The sequence below is a fragment of the Amborella trichopoda genome, chromosome 12, assembly GCF_054954075.1.
Source record: "Amborella trichopoda isolate Santa Cruz 75 chromosome 12, AtrichopodaSantaCruz75HAP2 v2.0, whole genome shotgun sequence".
In the NCBI taxonomy this organism is placed as follows: Eukaryota; Viridiplantae; Streptophyta; class Magnoliopsida; order Amborellales; family Amborellaceae; genus Amborella; species Amborella trichopoda.
In genome coordinates, this window is record NC_142347.1 from 10,409,961 (window position 1) to 10,435,391 (window position 25,431).

The 25,431-nt window shown below is 38.2% G+C and overlaps 2 protein-coding genes across 4 annotated transcripts; both read right to left on the bottom strand.

Moving 5' to 3' along the window:
* Positions 1-3,265: 3,265 nt before the first annotated feature.
* LOC18431799 (pentatricopeptide repeat-containing protein At5g15010, mitochondrial) lies at positions 3,266-5,029 on the bottom strand. 2 transcript variants are annotated; one of them, XM_020665740.2, is made up of 2 exons: positions 4,847-5,029; positions 3,266-4,714 (listed from the first exon to the last, which is right to left on the bottom strand). In XM_020665740.2, the coding sequence occupies exons 1-2, from the start codon at positions 4,884-4,886 to the stop codon at positions 3,873-3,875; spliced, it is 882 nt and encodes a 293-aa protein (XP_020521399.2). In that variant the 5' UTR covers positions 4,887-5,029; the 3' UTR covers positions 3,266-3,872. The 2 variants fall into 2 exon arrangements, with proteins under 2 accessions (XP_020521399.2, XP_020521400.1); XM_020665741.2 differs by having other exon boundaries at positions 3,266-4,719.
* Positions 5,030-17,780: 12,751 nt separating this feature from the next.
* On the bottom strand, positions 17,781-24,970 carry LOC18431800 (uncharacterized). 2 transcript variants are annotated; one of them, XM_006841920.4, is made up of 4 exons: positions 24,310-24,970; positions 23,855-23,952; positions 18,227-18,304; positions 17,781-18,138 (listed from the first exon to the last, which is right to left on the bottom strand). In XM_006841920.4, exons 1-4 carry the CDS (start codon positions 24,569-24,571, stop codon positions 18,118-18,120), a joined length of 459 nt encoding a protein of 152 aa, XP_006841983.1. In that variant the 5' UTR covers positions 24,572-24,970; the 3' UTR covers positions 17,781-18,117. The 2 variants fall into 2 exon arrangements, with proteins under 2 accessions (XP_006841983.1, XP_011622436.1); XM_011624134.3 differs by lacking the exon at positions 18,227-18,304.
* Positions 24,971-25,431: the final 461 nt, after the last annotated feature.

Here is a 25,431-nt window from a genome sequence, read left to right on the forward strand (position 1 = left end):
TCTCAATTCAAGGAATAAACCCCTAGTTCTCTTAGGCCAAATTCTATACGAATTGATTAGATGCCGACCACTCAATCTGGCCAAGTAATAGAAGGTTTTGGGCTAGAATTTTATTTGGAAAGGATCATCTTAGAGCGACAGGAAACAACAAACCATGGCTAAGAGCCTAAGACTGTGGATCTCTGTCATAGCCAAATTCCATGGATTGTCCAGCATGATTCCATATATTAGAGTTCACTTAAATAAACCTACAAAACAATTAGCACAGGGCACCTAGCGTTGCCAAGGGGCCAGGCCAGGGCCAAGCCTGGACCAAATCTCTACAAGGTTGACTCAAACTAAGTCAAATAATCCCTAGCCCAGGCCACTCCTAGCTCTATCACAGCTGGGCCGGGCCAGGCCGATTTAAATACAATCCAAGGAAAAAAATGAAAAAGATAAAAGCACTAAGAAAAGGACTGGGCTAGGTCAGCCTTGTGTAGCCCTTACCCTAAAGGCACTATAGCCTGGCTCTCGAACCACATCTTGTTGACCAAACCCTAATCTTTTACGGCTGGGCTAACTGGGCTGGGCCGCCTGACCTCTAAGCAATCAAAGTAAAGCCCACCTTCAAATAGTGTTGAGAAATGTAGTTTTAATACTAGAAATCTTTGTAATAGCCTTAAAATATATTTACATATCGAATTATTAAATGTAAAGCTTAAAACATAGTGTAGATCAAGTAGATCTATGAAAACTTGAAAATTTTGAAAAGTGACGATCCAAAAATGCATTACAAGATGCACTATTTCCATAACTTGAAATCCATTTTTTTCTCATGTCCATGCATCTTGATGTCGAGATGATGAATTTGAAGATATTTAGGCATCAAAACAATGTTTCCAAATGAAATTTTTGAGGTACAACCTAATTTGATTGTTTAGAGCCTCGGCTCTATATATACTTTTTCCATTAAGAAATGCCTGTAGGGTAGTATCGCATCTAAGAAAGTCATGCAAAATGTTTTTGATGTCACATAATCTTTGTAGAGTGGACATCACCGACCATATCTATATACATTTCAAGTGATTCTCTCCAACGCTTAACAAGTTAATTTACAAACTTATTAAAAGGACGACCATTTGATGTAAATCTCTCCTGCCAAAACATATCTTAAAGCACAAGGGGCGTTGAGGAAGATAGTTCATCCAGGAAATGTAACCAATGCCAAACAGCTTGACAAATCAATCATAAGAATTGTCGAGGGGAATATTGCATCAAAGTGATATTACCAAAAAATCTGGGAGTTTCAATTAGAAGTTTCAAATTTGTTTGCTCATACCAACTGAATCAAATCAATAAAGTAACTCATAAAGGAAAACAAAATTTTCCGCCTCAGCTAATGAATTCCAATATATGGAATCTCAGGAAAGAAGACCATCTTTCAACGGTTCCTTTCTGAATAAGCAAAAAACAGAAACAGGCATGGCATTGCAGCAATCCTTTGACTCATGCTGAATAGTAGTGCACCATGGTCTTTTTGCATTCAGACGTTCAATTTATCAAAGTCATATACCCCCTTCTCCTTGTAAAGCTTCTAGCTATTGCTCCAACATCAATGAGCCTTGGATCTACTTTCATAAGAAAAGTCAGCATTGCACACGAATCTCATCAAGTGACTTAACCATATGCAAGGAGGGAACCTGGCGATACCTTGGTCTTCTATTCTGGGGAGTAACTAGGAAAGCCTACTTTGAAGTACTCCTGGTTCTTGTTAAAAATCACTTAAAAAGGTGAGATGTCAAATCAGCATATGTTTGGCCTTCTTACCCTTATCCAAGGCATTCTATCACCAATGTGCTTCTTCGGTGTTTCTCATTGCCTACAGAACAATTAAAGAACTTGCAAGTCTCACACAAGACTTCCTATGGACTGAATATTGTGAAAAGCTACATGCTTGCCTAGTGGCCTTATCAAAATGTTCATTGTACAAAATGAGAGTCAGAAAAAGTTAATCAAAGACATCAATGTGATGTGTCTTCCTGTTTAATGTCCCATTCAGATGTCTTGATAACCATATCCGAGCCTTATCTTTAGTTGTCTTTATGAGAAATCATGAAATTAAGCACTCTTCAATGGGTCTCAACAAGTGGAACACCATCCATGTTTGTGGTGATAGTGATCACAGAGGCTTTTTCTTTTATCCCTAAGGCAAAAACAGGGCCTCGGGGCAGTATTTTTGGGAGTTTCATTCTTGAAGTTGCATAGTCAGTTACCCCAAAAAACAAAAAATTAAAAAGAAAAAATAAAAAAATAAAAAGAAAGAGAAGTTGCACCTTCAATAGTAGCATGCCAAACTGGAAAGCAACCTCCTAGAAAATGGGATTTACCCAATTGGGGCCTAAAGTGTTTCCAGCATTACAGAAATTCTTGTATAACACGAACCTAGCTGGGGACCTTCCACTTGAATGAAGGAATTGGATGGTTCAGAACAATGACAAGCCCTTGTAGTCCAACTAATGGCTTAAAGGAGCTAATCCTTGCAAATTATATGAATTTGGGTAACTAAGGTTTGACTCGGACAGGGTACTCACCCATGGGCAAAGGTGAGTTACTTGGACAAGTCCAAGTAATTCACCCGAGTCTAGCTCGTGTTCAAAAAATAAAAAAAGAAAGAAAAACTCTACTTTATATTTGTATAAAATACTTTCTGTTAACTCTACCATTCAAATGGCACCTCGGTTAGACGTTGTGGACTCTTTCTAGGAGGTTTAGGGGTCACCAACCCATGGACAACTTTTTTGAATCCCTCAAAATGCATAAAAATATCTAGATGTCATAACCTCCTTCTTACAACAAGCTTACAATAGCATCTTGGTTAGACAGTGTGCCCTCTCAACAAGAGGTTGAGGGATCAAATTACTGCAAAATCATAATTTTTGAACCACTTTAAAAAAAGAAGAAAGACATACATTTAAAAGGATAGGGTGGTTCGGCTAAAAGTAGCTCCCTAGAGCATGCAAATTTAAATATTAACCATTCAAATCTAAAAAGGAGGGCCTTCTCTCAACCATCTTAGATTGAAATTTTCTTCTGTTGAGAAAATGTTCCCAAGGGAGTATCGAATGATGATACGTATTAAGTAAACTAGAAAAAAAACAAGAAACAATGAGCTAAACAAGTTCATACATGCTCTGAACATGCATCATAGAAAGGAGTACTACCGGACAATAACAGTATCATCAACAGATAAAATTAGCTTCAGATTGAGATTGACAAACAGACCTGCATAACTGATTAGTCACTTCATTCAATGCTCTGGAGTCACAAACCCAAAAGAAATTTGGATTAGAACAATCCTCATTTATAGGACATCTTGCTCTAAGATGTCAGTCACTGAGACAAAAGCCTCAAAAGCTTTCCTTGCAATGCTATACAGTCTGCATGCCTTAGTTTTGTTCATACCTCCTTGAAGTGCCTATAGGCATGTTCTATGAGCTAAGATATCATTCTGTTGGTTCAGCATAACTTACATGCTCTTCATGTTATCCTTGTCTTAGGTTCAAGAAAATTCCCTTTCTATTTATAGCAGCTATTCCCCTGCTGTCCATCTTTCTTTTCATGCTACTCTGAGAACTAAGTTCTCGGACTTTTATCATAACCATGGGTTCAAATCCATCTCACCCATCAAATAAAGAAAACAGGAAAGAGGTCGTGTATTACGAACACAAAAAACCTCAAAAAAATGACTTTTTCTCGTGATTGTAATCCATAACTCTGAAATTTACTCAAAAGACGGCTCCCCCACAAATATATCAATAAGAAAATTTCTTGGTTTTACATATTCAACAATCAATAGCCAAAACGTATTCATCCTTACAAATCTTACCTCATCACAGTTTCTCATTTAAAAGCTCTCGAGTCACTCGCTTATCAAGAATTAACCCCATGGACTTTGCCTCTAATGCTAGGTAAATTGCATCTTCTCGTTTCCCATCCTTCTTAAGCCTCTCAATTACAAACATATAATTCCAATAATCAGACACTGGATCAATCCCTCTGACCTTGTTCAAAAGTCTATACACTTTTTCCCATTTTCCTTGTCCCATAAACATTCGAAGAATGCAAGTGTAAGTACCAAATTGGGGCTTGAGCCCCTCATTCCTCATCCTATCAAGAAGGGAGACAGCACCATCCTCCCTTCCAACCCTACAAGCTGCTGATATCAATGAGTTATACATTCTAGCATCTGGTTTACATGTAGAAAGAGAAAGCATATCACTAAGAAAATCAGCTGCCTCTTTGAGCTTACTTTGTTTACATAGATAATCCATAAAAGCATTATAACACTCTATATCTAGAGTTATCTGCCTGGTTTTAGCAAATTCAAAGAGCTCATAAACCTCATTAATTTTCCCATTTTTTACATAAGCAACTATAATTGGATGGAGAGTGCAGCCTGATGGTTTACACTGAACGCTTAACATTGTTTCGAGAACGAATTTTGCAGCAGTGAAGTGCTCAGACATGGACAAGGAAGCAATCAACATGTCATAACAATTCTTTTTCCCAAACCTGAAACTGATTTTATCAAAAACCTTCATCACTTCTTTAAGTATCGAGAAGTCATCACTCCAAGCTCTGCAAAATTTGAACGTATGATGTGTGTTGAGGATTCCGCGCTCAAACCTCAGGTTAAGCAATCTCAGAAGAGTCTCGAAATCCTTCAATTTCCCTGCACTATTAATGGTGACATCGAAATGGGTTTTCTCTAGTTTGATATCGGATTGTGAACTGACCCACTCGAAAACCTTAACAACCAATATAGAATTATCTATGCATGAGAAAAGAAAATCCAAAGCCCTACCTTTAAGCATGAGCTTGGCTTCCTCCAAGGTTTTCTCCATGGAATCCACGCCATTTTTGTTGATTTTGGAGACCAATGCTTGTATCGCTTCGTTTGTTGGTTCTAGGTTTCGGGAATTGGTGGAGAAGGGGTAATGAAGATGGAAGAAGGGAATTGATCCATGAACACATGATAGGGAAGGTTGTGCGCAGAGACCTTTGTTAGAAGGCAACCGAAAGTGATAGGAAAGAGACGGAGTTCCAGAAGATGTACATTTCCTAACCCTAATTAAACCTCGCCATCGCCAGACTGCAAACCTCTGCATTATGCTCCCGTTTCAATTGAGCGATTCGAGCTCTCAAACTGAAAAGACTGTTTTTTAGGGTTTAAAGTTAGGTTTAGGAAGGACACGGGCCGGGCCCTGAGCTAGTCCAATATGGGCTGAGCCTGATCGGGCCGAACAGGTCCAGGAGCTGGGTCAGGTTGAATCCGCCCAGCCCTACCACGGCCCTAGCCTAGACCTGGCCAAGCCCTCAAGCCATGGTGGCAAATTCCCCAGATCGGCCCTTCAGTGGCCGCATCTTGGGCCAACACCCTACTTTTTTAACGCCCCGGTGGACTGGGCCAGGCCCGGCGAGGCCCTAAGACCTAGTCCACTGCCAGACCGATGGGAGGCTAAAATAATCACGAAATGTGCAGCTTTTTGTTCGTAAGTTTATTTTTTGGAAAATTGTTTCATGAGGGCTGGACGGCATGACCGCATATGCGGTCCAAAAAAGTATGAAGCACCCACCTTGAAGATGTGTGCGTGTTCCATCTAAAAACAATGGAAACTAACTATCTAAATATTTTTTTATTGTAATTATTATTTATAGTTTTTTAAATTTTTTTATTTTTTTATATTCATAATCTCCAAGTTTGAAATTACATGTCCTTAAAAATTAAGTCCAAAAATCAATCTCCAAAATAGATATATTAGTAGGCCCACATTTCTACCTATTCGGCTTGGCCGCCTAGAAACCGGGTCCTTATTTTATTGGAATATTGTTTGAGGAGTTGTTTTTTGGGTAATTCAGAGGGGAAGACAGTCCGTAACCGTTTTTCTAGTAGATTAGGAATTAGCTTTTTGAAGGTGTTAGTAACGTGATATTAGTGTTGGGAATGAAAACCACAATGTGGTCATTAGGATGCTACCACCACGACCCCAGCCCCTGCTTAAATATTGTTTGAGGAGTTGCAAGGGTCATTTGAGACCTTTCTAAAAGATGCAATTTTTTTTCAAAAATCTCATAATTTATTTTCATTTTAATTATAAAATTTAAAGCTCAAATACTAGTATCGATAGCAAATCAATAAATAGTTGAAAATCTTGAAGATAGACGGCCTAAATAAGGGTAAGTTTTCTATGCTTCTCCTGCAACATAAACTTATATGCTTCCCCTCATCCAACCGTGCATTCTGAATGGAAGGCTAAGATGGCCCCAATCATAATGTCATGTCTCTACGCTATTTTATTTTTAATTTTTTTATGTAAACATTTTGACACCAAATTTTGGTCGTTTAATCCTCTATTAAACTCGCACTTGTAAAAAATATAAAAAAATATTCTCAATACAATAAAATAACTAAAATACCCCTGAAAGTTTCAAGGTATATTTTAGTCATTATATTTTATCAAAAAAAAATTTTAATAGGTTCACCCCAATGAGAAGATGGCACGTACCAAATTTCATATTCATACAATTTGTATTAAAAAATTAAAACTAAAATACTCTGAGGCGTCGGATCTAGGATCAAACGGTGAGTGGCTCACTTGATCAAAATTGGATGGCTGGATGGTAGGGGAAGCATAGATCTTCTATGTTGTAGGTGAAGTACAAAAACCTTTCCCCCTAAATAATATACTACAAGATGCACAATTTTTCAGAAAATTTACTTTATTTTTATCTTAAATCTCAAAATAAAAATGATCTATTGAAGGATTTTTTCTTTAGAAAAAAATTTTCGGCACGTTTTTGAGGTGTACTTGATTTCTATAGTAAAGAGTTGACACCTTATATGATTTTTGTCCCAAATAAAAGCCATATTAAAACATGTATTCATTACAGAAGAGTGGGAAAATAAAAATAAGGGAAATTTATCAAACTACCCATGAGATAAGCATTATTTAACATTGAAAAAAGTTTATACAAGGTTGCAACCTTAAAATGTAGAATTAAAGATGTACCTCAAAAATCCATAAGAAAAGGTTGTTTTAATGTTGAAAAACCCTCTAATTGATTATCTCAACATCAAGATATATGCATATGGAAAAAAAAAAAAAAAAGATTGTAAATCTCAGAAATAGTGCATCTTGCAACACATTATCTAGACCGTCCATTTTCAAGATTTTCATATGTTTATAGATCTACTTGATTTTAACGATTTTTGGAGTTTAAAATTTTATATATGAAGATAGATTTTGAGATAATCCTAAGAATTTTTTTTACCAAAAATACATATGATAAAATTTGGAGGTGCACCTTAATTGGATTGTTTAAGGTTGCAACCTTACACCCTTTAATATTTTACACATTTTCAATTATTCCAACTCATAATCAAATGTCTTTTGATGAGTATTTTGAAATTAAATCAATTACGTGAATACAATATTAAATAATTCATCTTAATAAATATACTTTTTTTGGATAACTTAGGGTCAATAATCCATGAAATTTGAGAGATTGAGGAAGATGTCACACATAGAATTAGAGCTGGGTAGGTGAAGTGCATATATGTATATGATCACCACATACTAATGAAGCTGAAGCGGAAATTATATAGGACAATTGTGAGACTATTTGCTTTATGGGGCAGAATATTTTATTTTGTTTCGAGCAAGTGCGAGCTTCATTAAGATAATGAAAGGAATACAAAGAGAAAAAAAAACAGAGAAAAACATAGACAAAAGAAGAGAGGGGAGAAGGAAAGGAGAGAAAACAAGGTCAGTCAAGACGTAGCATCATTGGCCAAGCAATCCACCATAGAGTTAAAACCACGAACAACGTGTCAAAAAGTGACATAAAAAACCCTAAGCATAAGAAGCATTTCATCCATGAGACCACATAGCAGCCAAGGGGTAGAGTCCTGATAGGAGTACCAAGAAATCACATTTGCCGAGTCACCTTCAATGATCATCTTAAGAAATGAAGATACCCCCATTTTCAAGGCACATAGTTCGACTTCACTAACTTCGTAAGGATGAAGCTTCCCTAAATAAGTCCAAATAATTGAGCCCAAATGGTCTCAAAGAAGGCCTCCATATCTAGCAGTCTGACCCTTCACACTGCTGTCAAAATTAAGTTTGACCCATCCAACAGGTGGTGCTTTCCAAACGAAACGCATGGAAGGACATATTTGTTTGAAGAGTAGTATGTGAGAGTAATGAGTGAAGGAAAGATCCATGGGCACTGCTTAAAGGGAAATATAGGAATAGGCCCATGTGACTATGGATCGTTGTACAATTGCAAGGAAGGAAGGCAAATCTCTACTGCGCCCTTCAAAGGTTCTCAAATGTCACTCCCTCCACAAGTTCCATAAAGTAGCTACGACAGAGATCCTCCGCAGCTTAACTCCCAAGGCAGAGAAAGGAGGAGTTCATATTTGTTGTAGCAAGGCATGGGTCTCCATGTGTCTCGGGCCAATCCAATTGGCACTAGCCATCAGCCAGTTCCATAAGACTGAAACAAAAGAACAGTGGATGCAAAGATGGTTAATTGATTCTTCATCACTTTTACATAGCAAACAAACATTGGTGAGGAATATTCTCATTCTTCTCATTCGATCAATGATGAGAAGTCTTTTTAAGCCAAGCAACCATAAAAAGGTTTTGACTCTATGTGGCAATTTACAATTCCAAAACTTAGCCACTAAAGGCCTGTCTACGGTCCCTATTGATCGCCTGGTAGAGGGATCTAGTCAAGAAAACACCACCCGATTTTAGGGACCAGATGATCCTATCTAGCTTCCAGGGGTAAAAGAAAAAGGCATAAAGCGAGGCAAGTAAGGTCTGAAACTGATCAACAACAATACCATTAACCGTTCGAATATTGATCTTGACATTCCAGACCTGCTGCTCCCCAGAGAAGGAAATCATATTGGTAAGAACCTCTTGTTTTTGCATCGATCTGCTATAGAGATCAGGATATAATAGCTTCAGTGGATACTCGCCCTGTCAATTGGCATGCCAGAAACGTGTATGGGCTCCATCACCCACTAAAATCCTTGAGTAGGCCAGGAATAAAGGTCTAATTCCTTTAATCCCCCTCCAAACAGGCGATAGGTTGGTTAGTCTTGTGCAACATATTGTAATAAAGCCATTAGGGTCCCTACCATACTTACCAAAGATAACCCTTGGATCCCTATTATTGGATAGCCTCTACCACCATTGGTAAGCAATGATTCATTCACTGCTTCCAGATGCCTAGACCCCCTTCCTTTTTGCGAAAACAAACCGAAGCATAACTTAGGAAATGGAATTTCTTGTTCGATTGTGATCCGCTCCATAGAAAGTGTCATATAAGAGATTCAACCGTGTGAATGACAGAAGCAGGAGCCTGAAATAGAGAAAAAAAAAAATAGGGACGTTAGAAAGAGTGACTTTAATGAGAACATGTCTACTTACAATAGACAAGAATCTTACTTTCCACCCATCTAATTTGAATATGGCTCTTTGAATGAGTAGTCCCACAAAGATCTGGGGGATCTCCCATTGACAAGTGGCATACTCAAGTACTCGGTAGGGAATTTTTCAATCTCACGTTCCAGCCACAATGCCCAGGCTGACATCTCAGGTGTTTCTCACTACGGGAGTTAAGGATTTCTCCTCTAACTACATAAGTTCAAAACGAAAGGGAGGGGTGCAAAAGACACCTCAAGAGAGTCCAGCACAATAGGGGCATGATCTAAGGCAAGCTGAGGAACAACCTTAGCCAAGGATCTAGGGAACCACTTATCGCAGCCCTCCATAACCAGAAAACTGTCCAGCTTGGACATTTTTGGGTTAATGGTGGAGTTATTCGATCAAGTAAAATTGGTGCCCACCTCTTCACAATCAAACAAACCATGAGAGTTAATAAAAGCATAAAAAAAAAGCATTTGGCGGTTAATAGCAAAAGGAGTAGACACTTCATGGGGACCCCTAACCAGATTGAAATCACCGGCACCACATCAAGGGGTCCCACATGACGTGATAATTGAGATAGATGATAAAAATTCCTTTTTTTCCTCGATTACATTTTACTTGCCATGCACCATACAAAACCATCAAGGCAAGTAAAAGTAACAGAAATGTCACAAAAAGAGGAATGGAACAAAAGTCCCGAAAATACAGAGGGGTCTCAGAGAGTCAAAAGGCCTCCAAAAAGGCCACAAGAAGCAATAAAAAAATATTCAATAGGGCTAGATCCCCAAAAAGATCTAAAAAAAGATAAGTCAAAATTCGTGAGCTTGGTCTCCTGCAAAACTACAATATTAGGCCTACATCTATGAACTCGTCAACGTAGCACCCTTCTCCTTCTGACACTCCCAAGCTTATGTATATTCCATGATAGGATGATCATTGGGGACGAAAGCCCTTCCCCCTTCTTGTGGAACCCCTGGCACAAGAAGTGAGGGGGTTAAACCTCAACCATACAGTAAGATCTACAACCTCCTTTTGAAGACGACTCATTCGCCTCCATGGTCTTGGGGCTTGAATATCTGCCAAGGCAATCGTCTCCTCTACCAACCTAATCTCTCATTTGAACGAAACCTTCATCAATTCCAAGAGCTTAGCAACACGTTCATTGACAATTCTCCTTTTATGAGCTTTGATAGACCAGTTCAGATCCTCCGGTGGCAGGTTTTCTTCAGACGAGTTTGAAGACTCAATCTCCAAAAGGAGAGCAGCCATGGGGATATACGGGATCATAACCAATATGAGACCCTTCTCCTTGTGCTTCTGGGTGGCCCTCATGGAGGGTTCCTTGAAGGCCAGTCTCTCCCAATGATGGTCGTATTCCCAATTAGTGACGGACATTGCAAAGCATTATCCAGTTTCGACAACACAATATCTCTATCTTTGACAATGTCCAAGATAGTCACCAAGGGAGCCATAGTGAGAGCCAAAGCAAAGGAAATACTTTTTCTTATCAAAAGCAACACTGAGAAAATAGAGAAGAGAGCCCACAGAAGCCAGAAGGAACCAAAACCTGGGCAAGGGCAAAGCAAAGATGGAGGCCAATAGGGCAACAGTTGAAGGTCTTGGTTTAAAGGTGGTAGGGAAGGGTTAGAAGCAACCTTTTCAATGAGATTGACCTTTTCAAGAAGAACAACAACCGTCGTCAGATCCTCGGTAGATGGTGATCTCCTCAAGGGATCGACACAATCTGACTGTTGAGGATTCGGGTCGAGGTCAATATCCCTTCCCGTCTTCTCCTCATGATGACTCTTTGTATTCTTCCCCGAAGACGAAGAGATTGGGGCCCCATCACCTCTATCATCTAACCATTTTGATTTCATATTAAGGTCCGGGACCGTCAGATGGAAATCAACAATCGTCCTATAATCAGTAGAGGATGGCACCTTTTAGAAAGCAGATCTAAGGGGCATAGTAACAAATGATGCATGGGAAGTAGCCACCAAAGGTAGAGTCTTCGAGGGCACCAAGACTTGTATATTTGATGATTCACTACTGCAAAGGAGGACCATTGGAACAGTGGTCTAACATGCATGGACCCAGACAGGCCACCACATTGAAACGGTCTGGTCAAGTTTGAATTTGACTTAGAACCTACATTAAATGCCCATGTTCCTTCATGATGCCTGGTCTCACAGAGGAAGGGCCAACTGTCTTCCTTTCCACTCTTTTCGAAAAGTTTTCAAATGAGGAAGGTCGGATTTGGGAGGTCTAGCCTCCTTTTTTTTAGAAACCACCTTCCACTAGTTCTTTGACCTTGGCAGTAGCAATTAGGTCATCGAAAAGCATAGGTCGAGGGAAATTCCGACCACCATTGGCGTTCGTAGACGAAGAGGCCAAAATGGCACAATGCAAAGGTGCAGGAGAATTGCTTTGCTCGACTTCGATAGTAACGTTGAAGAAATCATCAGTGACTTTGAGTAGGATGCATTCCGGGATTTTTCGGCCAGGAAGAAGCTGAAATTTTATTCTAAAAGTCCCCAAGGAAGGGCCTGCTAAAGTAAACCAGTCAATCTCCACCAAATTACCGCATGGCTGAGCAATGAGGCTAAAGACATCCTTAGTCCAGGCATGGATGGGAATACCCAGAACCTTCTACTATCAGTTGTCAAATAAGAGACAGATTAGCTTTAATTGAACATCGTTCCACCATCATAAGCACTCTTTTCCACCACCATAAGAACTCTTTTGAACATCCAAAATTACTGCTTGAGAACCTTAGCCAAATCCTCAAGGTTATCGAAGATAATCAAGACTCTGTGATTTGGGATAACCCTGCAGGTTAAGGAACAATTCCAAGTACGTTCTTGAGGACCATGGGGAGGAGGGACCAGTCCCAAAGCAAACTTCTTTCAAGTTTTTGGGAGTGGAAGAAGAACTAAAGCCATCAGATCTACAAGCATTCTTGAGGACAGAGCCACCTCCATTGCAAGTCTTAGAGATTCTAGATGAACCAGAGCTTCAAGACCCATTAAGGCCACTGACCCTATGATGCGAGGATAGTCCATGAAGGACTCCTTCAGAAGCTTTAGAAGGCCTAGAAAAAACACTATAGCTATTACGAAAAGGAAGGGAGTGACATCTAGACTTTTCCATAAGAACGGTCTCAGACCAAAAAATAGAGAGGACAAAAATAGCAGAAAGCAGCTACAAATGGATAGCAAGGGAGGAGAGAAGCACCAGATACAGAGGGAGGAAAGGTAGTAGAACGAGGGAGAAGAGACAGAGGGAGAGCTCCATCATAGAGATGAATGTTAAGAAAAAGAAGTTATTATTTATGGGCCAGAATATTGAGAGGTTAAGAAACAACATACCCATTCGATGAGTGTAGCAAAGATGGGGACATTGAGATGGATGAGTGACAAGACAAGAAGGATAACATTTGAAACAAATACACAGAGAATGTAGACTTTATGGGCTAGATATTGCAGTATGTTAGGAGGTGTGAGTTAGTTTAAGTAGAAGGCTAAAAAAGAACAAGGTGTAGGCTTAAAAGGACATGGCTGAAAGTAATAGAAATAGAATCCAACAATTTAAGTTTTTAAAAAGGCCACAGTAGAAATTTTTTTTTTGAGAGAATGTGACAAGATAGGAAAGTGTATATTATATGTAACAAGACAAGAAAATATATATTGTACCATTGTATCACCATTATTGCCATAATGTTGTGAGGGCACAATTATTTTTCAGAAATTCCTCTCTCTAAAGTTTATTTATGGTATCAGAGCACGCAGTAACCTTCTCTTTCTCCTGATGCTTCAATCAATAACCCCGACTCACAGCAATTGCACATTTTATTTTCCTCAATTCTCATCTTATTCATGTTTCCTTTTTCTCTTTTCTTTTTTTTCTTCATTTTTCTCAAGTCTTATCTTCCTCATGTTTCTTGTCTGCATTTGTATTGTACTTTTAAAATTCAAAATTTTACTTAAACATTAGGTTGAATTAGAATCCGTAATATGGTATTGAGAGAATTTCTAATTTCAATTAAGTAAAAATATATTGCTCAAGACGAAATTTAGTCATTTTTTTCTAAACCACTTTTAGTTATGGAAATTTATTTTCCTAAAAACACACTACTAAAATGATTACTTATAAATATATTTTTTTTTTTTCCAATTTTGTGAAAGGCCTTGAGGGAATAATTTTTCCCAATAGCATGTTATTTTCTAGTATTTATTCAAAAAATACGAATTTGATATGATATTTTAATTTTAAATAATAATTAGAAATTTTTCATTTTAATATTTAACATTAAAAGGTAAAATTCTTTAAAATGTACTTAGTAAATATAAGTGAGTCTAATTTATAATTATAAATTAAAATTTACTATTGGGAAATATCAATAATCAATAAATCAATTACAACCATTCTAATTATCTATTTGGCACTTAGCCGTCGAATTGGTTGCGATTTAGTGTTGCCACCGACATTCTCAAAGTAAAATATACTCTCATTTATAAATTTTTAAAGCCAGTGTTTTAAAAATCGGAACAACTAAGGTAATTGGCCTTTCAGAAATTCAGTATAGATTAACGGATTGGTGATCTAGATTGGTAATGGGACATTACATATTGATGAATCAGTGATCTAGACTGATGAATTGGACAGTACAGATTGATGGATCGGTGATCTCGTTAAGTGAACTGGACTGATTCTCACACAAGAGAAGTGGTCCAAAAATTTTAACAATAAAAAATACCAAAACTTACCGAATCTCCCTTTAACAATAAATTTTAAATATATTGTTTCCATCTATGAAAAAATCACATGATTAGACCCATAAGTCTTTTGTCCAGTCTTTACAAAATTATTGCGGAAGTCTTAGCCGAGAGACTAAAGCGAGTTATTCCTTATGTGGTCTTTGGTGAGCAATCTGCTTTTATCAGAGATCGCATGATTACGGACATCCTGCTTATTGCGCAAGAATGCATTCACTCAAGGAAGGTTGCTGAACTGTCAGAAGTAGTAATCAAATTGGATATGGAGAAGGCAATTGACCGAGTTGAATGGCAAATCCTACAAGAGATTATGAGAAGAATGGAATTTGGAGCAAGATGAATATCCTGGATTTTGGGGTGTCTCTCTTGAGCTCATTTCTCGGTCCTCATTAATGGCAGCCCCAAAGGATTCTTCAATGCCACCAGGGGAATTAGACAGGGAGATCCCCTATGTCCTTTTCTTTTTACCCTAGTCGTTAAAGGCTTTAGTTTGATGCTTAAAAATATTGTGAGGGCTAACTTTATTTCAGGCTTTAAGGTCTCCCATGCTGGGCCAGTTCTCTCCCATCTCCACTATGCAGACGATACTCTGATTTTCTATGATGCAAGTCGTGAGCAGATCAAAAACTTGAGTACCTTTCTCTTTTACAGCCAGCCAGTTCTAGGCCTCAATGTCAACTTTCATGAAATGTCGATTGTGGGTATTTCTTGCTCTAATGGCGTCGTAGGTACTCTTGCTACTATTTTGGGCTATAAAGTTGATAAATTCCCTTTGACCTAATTTGGGGTTTCCATCTCTGACAAAAAGCTCATGGGAGCAGCTTGGGATCCTCTAATTCATAAATATCAAGTTAAGTTGGATTTATGGAAGTCTAAAACTTGGTCTTTGGGTGGCCGTGTCACTTGGTTAAATCCTCCTACTCAAATCAGCCCATTTATTTGATTTCCATCTTGCAAATGCTCTGGGAAGTCATTCAGATTATTGAAAGAAATATGCGAAATTTTATATGAGGGAATGTGGATGAAAACCCGCAAAAATTCCATTTAGTGAATTGGAGCAGAGTTTGTACACCTGTCAAATCTGGAGGTCTGGGTATCCGTAACATGAAACTTATGAACTTGGCACTTTTGTCCAAGTGGTGGTGGAAAATTTTCAAAATTCTTACTGTCATTGGAAATAAGTTCTGATGGCCAAATATGACTTTGATTGCATATCCCACTCAATCAAGAAAGGCAGAGGTGGACATCATACTTCACAAATGTGGAAATATATCTTTAGCTGCAAAAGAATTGTCTCAGGCAATATGAGGTCGTTAATTGGCAATGGGGACTGCACTTACTTTTGGTTCAATAAGTGGCTAGATGATGAACCATTGTGTTCCTCATTCCCTGATCTCTTTGCTAAAGCTGCTTCATCTGTTGCGACAATCTCGGATTTGGCTTCTACTACTTCTTCGGGATGGAACATTAGCTACATATACAACAGACTTCCAGATTCCACCATTTCGCAACTACAAGCCCTGCTGCATCGCCTTAACAATGTTTATATTTCTCCCTCTTTTGAGGACGAGATTATCTGGGAGTCCGAAATAGATGGAGTGTTTTCAGTGAAGTCCGCTTATAGACTTCTCTTTTGGGATATAGTTCTTTAGATTGATAGCGCACTTGGTTTAATATGAAAGTGGCCTATTCCTGTGAACGTTCAAGTTTTTTTTAGGTAGCCTTTCAAGGTAAATGTCTCACAATTGATAATCTTCAGAAGAGGGGCAAGGTCTTGCCCAATATTTACCTCATGTGCAAAGCCAATGCGGAGATTCGATCTCATCTTTTCTTATACTGCCCATTTGCTGCCTACGTATGGCATTGGGCTTTCTCCTTATTAGGCTTCCACCTTATGATTCTTGAGAACCTCATCAATATTATTGACCATCTTTCTGGCCTTGATTTACCAAAGAAAGGTATGGTCATCCGGAAGATTTTTAAAAGTGCTATTTTGTGACATATTTGGTTAAAGTGCAACAGGAGAACCTTTGATGGGGTTCCTCAAAGATTGGAGGGGATCAAAGATCGCATCTTGCTGTCCTTATGGGATTGGTTTTCAAACACCTTTGATGCTTGTGGTGTTTTTTGATCTGACATTTACGTCAATCTTAGAAATTTGGCATTTTCTTTCTCACATTTGGGTCGTCTTTTTAGGACCTGACAGTTACCTTCTAAAGGTTGTCTTAAACTCAAGGTTGATGAAAGTTCTTTAAGAAACCCCGGGTTGACAGGTATTGGTGGAATTATTTGAAATCATGAAGGGGTGGTTCTCTTCTCTTATGTTGGCCCTTGAGTTGTGTTCCCTCCTTCAAGGGCTGCAAATTATAATGGACAGAGGTATTATTCTCATTGAAAGAGACTGCATGAATGTTATTAAATGGTGCAAACACGAGCAAAGGGTCCCTTGAAATTTCCATAGCTTTTGGATTAGAATACTTGATCTTGTGCTACACTGAGTCTGCAAGTCTCTTTCAACCACACTTATTTCGAGGCTAATGACATAGCTGATGGGCTTGCCAAGTTTGGAGTCCATCTTCCTTCTTGGCTTGTTTCTAATACTTTAATTTCTTTCTTGTAATCCATGCTTTTACAACATTTATTTAATACCGGCACTTAAAATTTGTCAAAAAAAAAAATAAAAAAGAAGATTTTGGGCAATTTCTTGAGGAAAAAAATTATAGGTTAAAAAATATAAGCACTCTTTTTCGAGGAAATCTTTACATGCGGTGTCATCCACATATAAATCACATGTGATCCCTATTTCTAATAGATTAGACGGTTCAGATATGTTCAATCACAATTCATGCTTATACAACTACTTTATTTTCAATTTTTGTTTTCGAAATCAATTTCACATGGAATTTAGGGTTTGTCCTCACTTAAAAAAAAAGTATTTCTAATTAGGAAATGACCAACTACCCTTGCAAATTCCAGTGGTATTTAGGCTATTTTTCATCAAAATTATCTTTTCTTATTTTTATCAGGTGCCCTGTGAGTGTGTGTGCACCTCCACATTTCATTGCAAACTGATTCATAAAATAAAAAATAAAATTTTTATACTTTGAGTTATCCAATCAAAATAACACTTAAAAATTGACTTGTAACATTATGCCTCAAGTCCAACCGTCTCATTCAACTCAAATGGCTGAGAATGAAGGTTTAATATATTTTATATGTGAGTGGCACCACATGTAAAAAGATCTGTCTAAAAACCCCATCTCATAAATGAGGCTTATATTTTTGATAAATAGAATTAAGAGAACGTGGCGATCACGGTGAAAGGCGTTCATGTCCACCTCAATCATATAACGAGCCCCATTAACCGTTTAAACCATTTTCAAAGAAAGGAATGGTTTCTACAAATTTTCTCGCTCACAAATTCTTGACTTCGATAAACAATGATGGGCAGTGAAGAATAAGCTTTAACCATGATCTCATTTAGTTATGTTTTGACCTTTGGGTCTGACAATGGCAATTAACTCCAAAATAACAGACATTAATTTCAAATGAGAGTGCAGGGAAACATATACATAGATCACATATGAGGACCAACCTATGAGAAGGATGGCTGATGGGACAAAATCCAAAATAATCCACAGTAGAGTTAAAGGGAGTTTATAACATCATACAAAGCAGAGAATTGCCAATGTTCAACAAGCCTAGATCTCAGCAATCTTCATTTTTCCAACACAAAAGAGCACCGCAGACTTGAGTCTCCGAATTCTCCTTAATAGTGCACTTAGTCATCTTAATATAGAATTGCCATGTAATCAACATTGCAAATGAGTGAAAAGTCACATCATCTTGCATGTTTAAGCCGTAGCACCCTCTTTCTGCAAAAAACAAGAAATGAACGAAGTAATTAATAAAATTTCTTGTAATTCCCTATCCTGTTGAAAACGTTAAGTACAAAAGCACCACCTTTACTTCCTGGTTATGTTTTTGCAGCATCTTTAGTCCTTTGCATTTTTGTCCCTTTAGATTTCCATTCTCGATATCCTGAAGAATGCCAACCCTTTCAATGCACTGAGACTATACCTTTGACACCCCACAACTCCAAGCATTAAATAAAAAAGCCAGAACTCAGAAGATGCAACAACTTGAGAGGTGTAATATGAATAGGACATGTGATATTAGACAACAAAGTCAACAAAAGAAGCTGATCCTTTAACAAGACAGAGTAGCTGGAGACCACCTAGAATTTTGTGACCCATGTATGCAAGCTTGGCAAAAGATCCTCCCCTTAGCCCTTGGGAGGAAAACAATAAAGGGGAAACCACCTAGGAATATTACCATTTAAACAAAGAGACTGGACAGTTACATTCAAATTCAAACTAGGAGAACCAATGATGAGACCTAATTACAAATTTTTAGACAAACTAGCTCTTAGATACTTGATATAAATACCATGGCTATAGCTGGAGACTAGTTCTGCCATCTCTGATTGCTGTAAGCACCATCATATTGCTTCAAGCTATTGTATCCCATGTAAAGATAAAAGCATACATCCTAGATTATGAATCATTACACAATGACATCGGTGTAACTTGTATCCAAACATTCGCTTCTGATCCTAGATGATGAGCCCGAGGCTTGGTTTACAGTATCATTCATAGTTTGCTTGATGTGGATGGGAACGGGTCCCGGAGTTCATGCTCCACATATTCTAATAGTTCTCTTCTCTGGAGAAGCATCAAGAAGAACTGAACAAGCTCCCATTCCCATTTGGTACTACAATTTAAAATGGGGAGACCATACGGGTTAGACAAAGTAGCATTCATAAGCACAATCCTTCCTTCCAAAAGACCTTTTCAACCAATACAGGAAGCCTATTCCTAAACCCTCCAACCGATGAACCTTCGGTTATGACATAGATGGTAAATCACCACCAACAAATAAGCACAGGGAGTCTCTCTACGTGCTTTCCAACAACACAAACAATGTACCTAACTTGATCTTATTGCACTAGTTAATCCTGTCATCATAATCATTTTAAGCTTTTTGTTGCAGAAAAATCTAGAACAATGCGAGAGTAATTTTAAGCTTTGTTCGGGGAGTTTGATATCTTAGAGTCATGTTTGGCGCGAGAGTAATTCAGGCGGATGCCCTTGCTAAAGAAGGAGCCTGTAATCCCTTGACCGAGTAGAATAGGACAGTGGCTTGTAGCACCTGCTGGCTCCTCTTTGGAGTCCAAGCTTTTATAGTGTTCGTCTGGGTTCCCTTAGGTGTTATTCTCCCTTGTTTGATTGTACGGTTTGTACCTAGGCCCCAGTTGGGGGGCTTTTCTCTTGTAACTTTGCGATTATAGTAATAAAATGTTAACATTCTCAAAAAAAAAAAATGTAAAACAATACCACAATTACAATCTGCAAGTGGGGTACAAAACTACAACAGAATCACACTATAAAAATCTTTGACAAGACCAATAGCCCCATAGTTAAAGGGAAAGGCGGGAGGGGATGGAGCTGAATGTCTTGAGTAGCTTCTAGGAGCTTCACAACGGTAGGAACCTAGCCGCTCGTTGTGAAATTATATGCCCTACTTACTAAGTCCATGATTTACCAAAACTTATGGTCATGAACATGCAGTACACAAACCTCTTTCAAACTACCAATTTTCCAAGACTGATTTGGAGTGAATAGTCCATAGCAATCCAGCTGCAGATCTGGAAACCAGTAGTGCATGAACTGGGGTACCACTGAGCATCTGCTAACCTTTTACTCTTTTAACATGTTTAAGGTCCCCATTACATTTAGCTATAGCAGTAGAGTATTTCATCTAGCCCTAGAGAGATTTAAAAATAATCATGCAGATCCCCAATATTTAATCTCAGTATATTTCGGCCCCTTCTCTTGATTAAGCTACTGTACTGTACTACTATAAGATGATCGATACTGAAGGCAAAGGTTTAGAGGATTGCAGGATTTGGACAGGTACACTCCTAGAGTGGCGGGTCTTTTCTGAGCTGGGGTGCAGCAAGAGAAACCTTAGAAATGATCACTTAAAGTACTGGCTAATGGGTCTTGTATGTACAGAAGTCAGGGGAAAACGTCAGTCACCTCCATCTATCTCTTTTTGCAGGGAGAATTCAATTTCCAAAGTACGGATGTTGATCAATATTGTTTTCTTCATAATCCCCATTGGTGCAAGAATGGGGTAAAGAGTTCGAACAAGGAAGCAGTATCATGGTAGAACTGTATGAAAATCCAAAGAAAAACAGAGCCAGGTTGAAATGTGTACAAGGAAATCAGACCAGATCAAAAAATCTATTCTGAAAGATATGCTAGTGAAAGAATTTGAGTGTCTAGCCAAAGAGTCAAAACAGATTTATTGGGAAGGCCAAATAAGATTATGGGGGATACCCCCCAACCAAAAAGGAAAAAAATAAAACACTGATGATGTTAAGTTGTTAATCCAAACTTTTGTGATAGTAAAAACAAAAAAAGAGACTCTAGACACAACTTTGGTAATGCTACAACAATATACTGATAGCAGAGTCTAAAGAACATCCCAGTCTAAGGCTTATTTTTACTGTTCTATTGGGGCTCGAGGCCATTGGGTACAATCCGAAGATCATTAGGTGTTTTGGTTGGCTACTAGAGCTAGAAAATTCCTCTTCAGTAAAGGCATGGCTGAGTTGGTTGAAGTGAACATTTCTACTAGTGTTTCATGTAAGCTTCTTCCATAGATGGGAATTCAATGTTCTTAGATAGTTGAGATAGTATCATAAGGTTCAATGGAGGATGGAGGGTATACATCTGGATGTTAGGGAACCAATTAGAACAAGAACAAGAACTTCATATGCATGTTCACTACTCAATTCATTCACATTGCGTAAGCATGATGTCATATGTTGACACTTTAGAAACAGCATGCACAGAAACACACATCATGTAATCCTGCAACTTGTGAACGCAGGATTCAAATCATATTTATCAGTAATTAAGTTATGAATATGAATGTGCAAAGCACATAACAAACAATTGTCTCAATACGAAATAAATTAAAGAGATCATTGAATGATACAACCAAAGTGTGCAGATGCCGCCACATATCACCACTAGATATGGCAGATTGGCTTCCAAAACAAAGTCGTTGAATTGGATGGCTAGTGAGATGAACTACCAGAATGAATCTGTTTAGTTTAGAAATTTAACCAACAAATTTTATTTCTGCATCTTTAAAAAAGAGGACAATGAAAATAAGAAAAAAGAAAATCAGGAGAACTGAGAAAAAATAAGGAACTGAAAAAACAGTTTAGCAAGCATATTTTTTTAATTTCTTTTAATTTGAAACCAGGAAAGTCACACATATTTAGAGTGAGTATTGGTATACAAAGCATCAACATTGCCTTCTTTTAAGAGTCCTATTGGCTCATCACATGAACTCTACAGCCTCCTGCTAGTAGTATCCTTACACCTCTGTTCAGCAACAGATTTTCAAGCTCAATGCAGCAACATACTTATTTTTTATTCTCAATTTTCTTTTCTTTTTTTCAAAACACAAACCCACATGTTTGCAAATAGAGAGGTCGAGCCCCTTCGCCAACCCAATATACCATTAACATTACAATGCTTGCTAGCCTTAAAAGAAACAAATTGCCCACTTCCTAATTCTGTGAACAAGTTGCGGAATTGATCAATTTTTGTCAAACTAACCAACTCTTAACCTGATTAACAGTAGGGTTGTGAACTGGATCAACCTGCGGCAGATCCCAGAAAATTAGCCCAATCAAGCAAACTGACCAAATTTCAACATAGACGAACTCTCAAACAGCCTCCCTTACATAAAAGTACTTTAACTTGGCATTTCACATAGCTCTCTTACTAAATAGGATCAGAAGCAGAATTGTGGAGATTGGAATAGTTTAACTTTTCAATCTTAACAGAAAAGGAAAACATCTCACACATTCATTAGCAAGCAGGGTGATGCAGGAGAAAATGGTGATTTTCTAATGATTTTGCATATCCAGAAAAGCATGAAATACTTTCTTCGTTTTTTTATACAATCATTCGCAATATCACACGCACGCGCACACAGCTGCCTGCCAACCCACCCATGCTCGCACACTTGCATGCAAGCGCACATATACGCATGCGTGAATGCACACACATGCATGCACACATACACACAAGCGAGCAATGCCTGCACACACACACACATAAGACATTTTCCTATGCAGAGTAACCTCTTGATTTTGTCAAGGATTTTTTGTTTCCTGGAAATACAATTTTCATATCGATTGCTGCATGGTAAATCTTCAAACCTCTCCCATAGGATAATAGGACAATTTAAAAGTGACAAACTTTCTAGGATTTACAAGCTGTGATATTTTACAATTGATTAAGGTGGTCAAATCAGGGACATGGCAAGGTTGGATGATTGGATCCCACAATGCTTGAATAAGAAGCCCACTCAATGTGCTGAACTAAGGGAATTCAAAAAGCTTTTTTGCATGCATTTCAGCATATCTATCAATTGTATGATGTCCCATATTGATGTATGTTCGCGTATATATGCAGAAATTCTTTTATCAAGTAGATTGAAGGATATTCTGCCCCAAATCATCCTTGGATGGGAACTTGTTGACACATTAGTTAGTATTCTAAACACATATCTCAGCAGCCAAATTAACCAACAAATGACAAGATTAGATAGGGAGTATATTGCGCTCTTCATCACAGCTTCTTAGAATCTAGTTACAAGAAATACCAATCTAGTGAAATTGGGCATGTTCTTCCTTTTCGGACAACCAAATGGTAGGATTAAAAGATGGGATGTAATGTTCCAGTAGTGAACACCTGAACCACTTGCAGGGACACACACAAGATAACTGAACCTGCATTTTTACTTGGTGAAACATATTTCACAATTACTTCACAAATCATGCTGACATCTGTTTAATGTCTGGCAAACACCAAAATCCTTAGATGCTTGTGGCTTCCATCTTTAATTCCGGGAGATGTAGTTTTCCCTAATTCCATACCCAAATGACAGTCCAATATCAAGAATACCACAGGCACTGATTTTTAACAAAAGTAAATACCCCCCTGTGCCTTAAAAGTACATGCAAACAACAAAATAATTTCGATAAGTGTAAAACCATATTCATTACGAGGATGGACCATGGGTACTGCAATGGTTTGCGTAATTGTAAACACAAACATTCATGTAGCAGGAATACAAGAAAACAATGAAAAGCCAAACTAAGAAATCACGTGAATCAGATCACCCAACAAAGAAAAACAAAGAGAACCTTTTCTCCATTCAGAAAGTAATACATCAAAAAGTTTAAATGAAATTCATCAGTTGTTTTCTTTCCGGCTTTCTGCCAATGAGTTGTAATCATACTGCTCAAACAATTGTGAACTACATACGGGTGATAAAAATGAGATAGAGCAAGCATTCGCCAATGTTTGTAATTTTAATAAACTACTCAAGTACAGTCCTGGATCATGGAAAACATATGAAAGCAAAAAAATGCAATGAGAAAAATTAAAGATAAAATAGAATCAAAAGGATGAAAACCCATCACAAGGGAGAACGCACCGTTGCATTGGTCTCGTAGTACTCATTGAGAGCCCACTGATACTTGGACTGGTTCAACCCAAACAGATCAGCCAAATACTCATCAACACTTGAATGCACTGCCACCCAAAAACCCCAACAAAGAAACCTAGTTAATATTTTTATTGAGTTGGTTGCAGATCGAGAACAAATCAAAACTTTATTGAGACGACTACAAATGAAGAACAAATCGAACAAAAAAACATGAAAATGTTAAATGAAGAAACCGTTTCATGATCGAAAGAAAGTCCCATATGAAAAACTAATAAAAACCCAAGAAACAAATGCGAAACACAGAAAGCCACTCAGGATTTTTAGCAAATTTCACATGAAAAAACCAATCAAATGCCAAAATGTCAAGCAAAGAAACCCAATCAGGCCCTTCAGCCAGTTCTAGATGAATAAATACTCAAAACCCACAAACCATGATATCATACCATGCTGGACCTTCGCAATAGCTGACCAGAAGAAACCGAAATGCGACGAAGACATCGTATTTTTTGGAGTTTCGAACTGAAGGGGAGGGGGTTGAACAGGAGGAGATGGCTTGGCCTCAGGGATAGGCGTTCGAGGGGATAGTGGTTTGGGGGATGGTGTTTGAAGGGGTGCAGTTTGGGGGGGTGATTGCTTGGGGGTGAGGAAGACTGTGTATCTTCCAGCTTTTCCAATAATGGGGGGAGGAGTTTTGGGATTCGCCATTGAATGCGTTGCTTGTGTCAGAAGCAGAAGGTCCAGAGAGAAGCCCAAATAGTACAGCAGATGAAAGGAGAAAGAGGAGAGAGAATCAAACGCAGATGACAGTGAGAGAACCAAACTCAGAAGAAGAGAGACCCCAAATGAACAGCTAAGAAAGAGATTCAAAAGAAGACAACCCCAAGAGAAGAGAGACCCCAAATGAACAGAAGAAAGAGATGCAAAAGCAGATGACCCCAAGAGAAGAGAGACCCAAATAACCAAGAAGCAAGAAACTACAGAGAGAGAGAGTGCAGTGGCTGCTATGCTACAGCACCACTCGCAGGCCGCAGCTTCGTGGGGTTGTGGGAGTATGAGCTGCCTGCCTCTCTGAAATTTCAATCTCAGTTTCTAGAGTTTCAATTTCAACGTCTTTGGGCTTCACCCCTCCCTTTAGCTCAAGCCTCCTCGTCTGAGCTGAGCAATTAATCATTGGGTGTTACCCGTGTTTGGAAGAGCGGATCGGTGACTTGGATTCGGATTCGTCATGGCTTCGGGTTTGGTAGTTTGAAATTGATTTGGATATGTAGATAAGTGTTGTGGATGCTAGATGGGATCGATCCGGCTTTAAAGCAGTACCAAAAAAATTTACTAGATTTTTTCGTATTTAAAAGAAAAATGGTGTGGTTCATTAGGAATATTTTTAAAAAATTATCAAAAAAATCTTACTAGAACATATTAAAATTCATTTTTTGTATTTCAAAGAAAAATGGTGTGGTTCATTAGGAGTATTCTTAAGAAATTATCACAAATATACTTCAATTTTCGCTTAATTGGAAAAAATACTTTCAACTTTCATAAACCTCATCCACACCCTTTTTACTTAT